The sequence below is a fragment of the Ipomoea triloba genome, chromosome 6 (assembly GCF_003576645.1).
Source record: "Ipomoea triloba cultivar NCNSP0323 chromosome 6, ASM357664v1".
In the NCBI taxonomy this organism is placed as follows: domain Eukaryota; kingdom Viridiplantae; phylum Streptophyta; class Magnoliopsida; order Solanales; family Convolvulaceae; genus Ipomoea; species Ipomoea triloba.
This window is the reverse complement of record NC_044921.1, coordinates 9418050-9424638: the sequence shown is the minus strand read 5'-3', so window position 1 is coordinate 9424638 and position 6589 is coordinate 9418050. Positions and strand designations below refer to the sequence as shown.

At 32.1% G+C, this 6589-nt stretch overlaps 1 protein-coding gene across 1 annotated transcript; it reads right to left on the bottom strand.

The window, feature by feature from the left end:
• Nucleotides 1-2212: 2212 nt before the first annotated feature.
• Nucleotides 2213-3710, bottom strand: LOC116023450. Its single transcript, XM_031264452.1, has 5 exons — nt 3426-3710; nt 3172-3329; nt 2612-3059; nt 2435-2529; nt 2213-2309 (listed from the first exon to the last, which is right to left on the bottom strand). Exons 1-5 carry the CDS (start codon nt 3708-3710, stop codon nt 2213-2215), a joined length of 1083 nt encoding a protein of 360 aa, XP_031120312.1.
• Nucleotides 3711-6589: the final 2879 nt, after the last annotated feature.

The following is a 6589-nucleotide window of genomic DNA, read 5'->3' as shown; positions in this document are numbered from 1 at the left end:
TAAGTGTATTTTAGTCTATTTAATTCTAAGTTTTAATTTTTTTTTGTCATAGATTTATGTGTTATTCGACTATCGCGGGGACTCATATTGTGGAGGCTCTACTGAGGAGGCACATATTTCAATTGAAAAAAAAAAAAAAACAGAATTAGCGAATTATCCCACTTTGTATAAAAAGATCGAAATATTCTTCTATTTAGGCTATGTTTGGCAAACCTAGCTGAAAAGTTATAAGCTAGTAGTTGAAATCTGAAGAGCTAGTAAGTTAGCTGTTATGCATAAAAGTGTTTAGTAAAATTAGGTTTTTGATAAGCTGATAAATGTATAAAAAAAAAAAAAGACTAAAATGACATCTTTATAAAATTTAAATAGTTTTAAATTTAAATAGGTTTGTTTNCTTTTCTTTTTTAATATATTTATAGGTAACATTCCACGTTTAGTCCCTTTTTTCAAAACATCAAATTTTGGTCATAGTATTATTATGGCATGGTCATTTTTGTCCTCAGTCAACAAACGCATTTAAATGTCTTTAAATATAAGTGTATTTTAGTCTATTTAATTCTAAGTTTTAATTTTTTTTTGTCATAGATTTATGTGTTATTCGACTATCGCGGGGACTCATATTGTGGAGGCTCTACTGAGGAGGCACATATTTCAATTGAAAAAAAAAAAAAAACAGAATTAGCGAATTATCCCACTTTGTATAAAAAGATCGAAATATTCTTCTATTTAGGCTATGTTTGGCAAACCTAGCTGAAAAGTTATAAGCTAGTAGTTGAAATCTGAAGAGCTAGTAAGTTAGCTGTTATGCATAAAAGTGTTTAGTAAAATTAGGTTTTTGATAAGCTGATAAATGTATAAAAAAAAAAAAAGACTAAAATGACATCTTTATAAAATTTAAATAGTTTTAAATTTAAATAGGTTTGTTTACATATTAAAATATAAAATAATGAAACCAATATATTTTAATAAAATATAAAGTAAGAACATATATTTAAAAATATATAAAGTAAAACAAAATATTTATAGTTCATAAAATTAGTTCATCCAAAAATTTATGTTCAAACACACAAATGTCAAATTGAAATTACAACCGAACATATTGAAGAGAAAATGTCAAAAGAATTTTAATTAGGATGGGTAAAAGATGTCATTTATTTAAAATAATTAGGATATAGATAGAAAAAAATTTAAAAAGTACTAGCTTATTTTTGAAAATTTACCTAAAGTAGCTTGTCAAACTAAGCTTTTATTTTAAGTTACAAACTTATTTTCAGAACATTACCAAATAGAGCTTATAGTTTATAGTTTATTAGTAGGTTAAAATAAGCTATAAGGTCTTAAATAAACTCTGTCAAACAAAGTCTTAATGTCATTTAAACAGGATTGTTGATGAATGACAAAAAATGTTCCTACTACACTGTGTAGTAATACTAGGACCAATAATGTTCTTAAAAAAAACTAAAAAAAAAAAAAGATTAAGAAAAAAAAAACCCCAATTTAGTTAAGGTGATCAAAATATTTTGACTTATTTATTGTGTTGTGTGTAGTAGTTGGGTTAGAGAATGGAAATATTATGTGTAATTTCCACACACAAAACATTAATGTAGACACTTGTATTAGGACTCACATAAAAAAAAATAACTTATCAAAGCTCGTCACATCAGGAGTAAGATTTGGAAGTACATGTAGTACAAGTGTACAACTCTTATAGAATAGATCTTGGAGATTGAATAGGTCATTAGATTTAAAGGATGTTTTTTAAATTTTATATTTATCTCGAACTTAATGCTGAAGATTATATTAGTCATTTACCACTGATGTCGAAATGGTCACATCTCAAATGCATGTTTTTTTTACTTGATTTGAGAAATGCATTTTAGTGGGAAAATATCTTCTATTTTGGGCTAATTTATTTATATAGAGATAATTTCCGTGTAATAGATATAGATTATTATATATCATAATAACAAAGCAATCTCCTTCCCATGTTTTGCAGAAAGCACATACACGTGCAAATCTATCAAAACAAAGCACACTTAGCTTGCCATCTTCTATTAAAAACAGAAGAAGAAAAAACCTTAAAAAGAAAACAAGATGTGGCCAATAGTCAGTAGGCGAAAGATACAATGGTTTAGAGACAAATCCTTGATGATATATATACTCCCACTGCTAGCTCTAGACACTAGCCTTCATTCACTATTACTTAGCGCTTTTAGCTTTTCTTGCCGGTGACACAGATATATTCCGAATTTTTCAACTCACTCAATGGCTTTCCAAGTTGCCTTTCATATTCCTTTACAAGTTCAAACCTGAAAATCAGAGGCAGGCCGGAGAGATGAAAATAGGATCCTAGAAAAACTAGTTTATAATAAGGTTATATATAGTAATAATAAAAATATAATATTTATGAAATTGAATAATTTAATTTAATTACCAATATGCTAAGCAATTGAAAGGACTGTAAGTCTCATAAAGCATTTTGACATTCGATGCAACACTTGTTTTGCAGCAATCTTTAATTCCATGAAACTATTAAAAAGGGAAAATTAATTAATTACAAAATAAAATGCATTATTAGTGTTAAAATACAAATTAATTAAATATATATTACCTCCTTCAAGTGACGAATGGTCTCGGTGTCACAAGGGATGAACTGATAGTAGCCCAGACACATCATGATATTGGCACTAGCGAACTTGGAAACTCCTTTTATTGTTTGAAGGGATGCCATTATTTGTGTTGTAGTTTCGGTATTATCATTCATCATCATCATCTCATATTTTTGTAGTTGAAGCTTGCCACTCACAATGTGTTGAGCAAGGCGAAGAATGAAACGGGCTCGATACCCCAAATTGCAGAATTTGTTAAGCTCATCACTTTCACTTAGCAATGCAATCTCCTCACAGCTTGGAAAGTTTCCTAAGCCTAAGCTGCATGCTTCTACTACTGATCGTTGTTTCCTTCTCCAGGTTCTACCATTTCTCTTTACAAGAACACCTTTGTCAAGCTCATATTGAAACTTGCAAAGCGCTTTAGCCATTTCTAGTGATCGCTGCCAACTACAAGTAGTAGTATATATTAATTAATTAATTAGTATAGTACGTACATCAACATATTTAAATTAAGTTTAATTTGTATTGTAATAATATATATAATTACATATATACATACTTGCAATTACACAGAAGAATAGTCTTGACAATATCTTCAAAGAGTGAGGGAGAGCGAAACAGACGACCAAATTCTTGGTTTCTTGCGTCTAGGTGTAACTTATGGAATTCTTGTATGGCATTTTCATCTACAACAGACAATCTAAACATTCTCGCCACCTGAGCCTACACATAATATAAATAGGTAGGCACTCAAGACTATATATATATTCATAAAGTAGGAACACACAATGATATATATAAATGCATATATACCTTGATGGCATGTTGATCTTCAGGAGAAAGTAGGGTTGCATGATGAATTTTGAGAAGAAGTTGATTTTGTGCTGGTGGTTGAGAGACGGAAACAATGACAGAGAGAGAGGTGGTGAGGCGCAATGGGCGAGTGAAGGTTTTGGTGAGAGTGTCCCAATGGTTTGGAGCCATCATGAAGAAGCCGTGATTACATATTGCTTTCTCCAACTTGAAGGTATTGCCATTCACCCCATAATCGCTCAACCTCATATACAAAATGCAACAACTATCCGCTGACCTTGCCATCATATTACCAACCTCACCTCAATCTTCAATACATGTATAGTGCAAACTTGTTAATCACCTACCACACTACATATATATATTATTTAATTTAAACATATATAATACATTAAATATTATACAGCCCTGTAATGCAAGAATTGCACTTTATCAAGTATTCGTATAGAATAACTCATTTTCTAGTCCCATGTATATATAGCAATATTAATTAATGTACTTATTTAACTACATTAAATGCACCTTATTTCAGACAAGAAATAACTAGAACCAAGTCATGCATTAAAATACAAATATAATATAAGTTTACCATGTTAAATGTAAATACAATTAACAAAGACTTAATAAGTAATGTTAATTATTATATTAAGAAATTAACATCAATTACCATTAATAATTGCATGTTATTATGAAAATATGGTAAAAAAAATAACACATGCAATTAGCCATCTCAAATTACCAATATAATAGCAAATCATAATAGAAAAGATAATTATGGAAAAAATGCAACGTTTCCGGAAATAGTACAAAGCATACATAATTACAAATTAGTATTTATACAAACTTAATTAAATTAACATAAGTACTAGCTATATATTTATAAAACGAAAAATACTATGTGTATTCCTATTTTCTACATGTAGACATTTGTATTGGAACTTACATGCAGGATTTACGGAGTAAGATTTATGAGTAGAACTCTTATAAAACTTTCAGGATTTAACAGCAATGATGTTACTAGCCATAATAAAAATTGGTCAACCTTCCAAATGGATGGCATAACCCTTAACTAATTACCAGAATTGATTACCAGAATTATACGGAGTAATTAATTATGAAAATGAAATAAGCAACATAATAAGTACACTTTTGCAAAATTGCAAATCATATATGCCATTTACCATAACTAATTAAACGTGATCTTCAAAGGCAAACACAACATATATATGTGTGTGTGTAAAAATCTGTAATTTGTTTTCTTTAATTCTAAAAACACCAAATTAAACCATATAATATGTTTTTTTGTTTCCTTGTAAAAGTATTACGGATGCATGATAGTAGCTCGAATAGAATTATACCTGGTCTGGACGTATAAGCTTCCTTGCAAGTGCTTCAAAAACTTGAATAAGCTCAAAGGGCATGCATGGCAGGAAGGAAGAGGTAAAGAAACAGACTAAAAGGCTCCCGGCGGCCACTTCTCTGGTACATATATATATATATATCCACAATATCCATGCATCGAAAAGATAGACGATTAAGCTAAGTTCCAAATATCGAAAAGATATATTAATGATGGAAAAGCAATAGTCGTTCGTACCAATACATACAAATGAAATGTTTAGATTTGAAAAACACAGGTCAATCAAGAAGGATGCCTAGCTTAGCTTTCTACCGTACGTAATAATAATAATAAACTTAGCTTAATGGTAACCGTTGGTTTTATCAACCACGGATGGTCGATTGGTAGGTCAACACTACCGAAAAATTGCTAAGTATTTAGGTGAAATTCGAGCAGGGGTTAGGCTTTTTTGTATTATGAATTGTTTATTTTTTTTTTAAGGTTCTACACCTCTATTTATACAAGTTGGGAGGGTCAATTCCCTTTTGAAAACCCTAAACTACCATAAATATTTAGAGATTTCTTTCCTTATTACATTTAATCTAACTTCCTAAAGTGTTTTGATCCTTTCCATATTCCTTCCACGTGATCCGCGTCTGCTCCCCGCCACCTTTAGGAAATTAAACTTCCAAATATGCCTTCTTCGAACCGCCTTACCGCCTCAACCTTCTTTACCCGGCCATCCCTCCAAGGTCGGGATGACCGACCCTTCTCTATCGAACTTCCTTAATCTTGAGACTTGCCGTATTTCTTAGGACTCGCACCCTGTTGCCATGAGACGCCCTGATTTAGGTCACCGACCGACAAGTCGCCCAGTGCTCCCGCCAACACCCGACCATCTTGCCCTCTTCATATGCTCTATACCATTCCTTTATTTTCCTCCACTGGCCGACTCTGCCTAATTGGCTTATCCTTTCGTTCCTTAGGTCTGCCCTTACCCCCTGCCTCCAAGCGTCCACTCCCTGCAGGCCGGGCCACAAAACCAAACCTCATATATATATGTTTCTATTATTTTATTATTTAAATAACTAGCTAGATAGTAATAAGGTTACGTTACCATCATGGTGGAAAGAGGTGATGCATGGTACGGTGCAGTGCTTCCTCCTTTATTATAATCCAAACAACCACTATAAATTAAACTATAGATTGGAACGGGACATAAGCCCTTAATTACCTCATCAGCTCATAATTACTTAAAAATTATATTGAATGAACATATATGGTTTGGATAGTATTTGGTATGATTATGAATTTAAATAAAATCTTGGGCGCTGCGATCGCGGCAGCGAATTGAAGACAGAAGCCAGCGCAGCTGTGCTGCAATCCGGCCTCGTCTGCGATTTCCATGGAGGAAACGAACAACAACTCACGCAGGCCGGCCTGTCCTCAAAACAGTACGTACATGCATGGACAGCACCCTCTACCGAATTCCAGTCAGGCAGCAAACAAAAGATCGTCCTTAATTAGACGGAACATTCAAAAAGTGATTTAGTAGATAATAGTTGGGAGAAGATACCAAAACTCGGCCGACGTCAAGACCCTTTGGATGGAGCCTGGGATTCAATCTTTGGGAGAAAGACATTCAAAAACATATGAAAAGTATCTATGTTTCACACAAAACTAGCACAAATATTGGAATACTAAAACACACGCAAATTTTATTGTAGACCATGGTCTATGTAGCACAATGAACCATGGAGTTAAGTATGTATCATTTTAAATACACTTCAGTTTTTTATTTTTATTTTTTATAATATTGCTATGT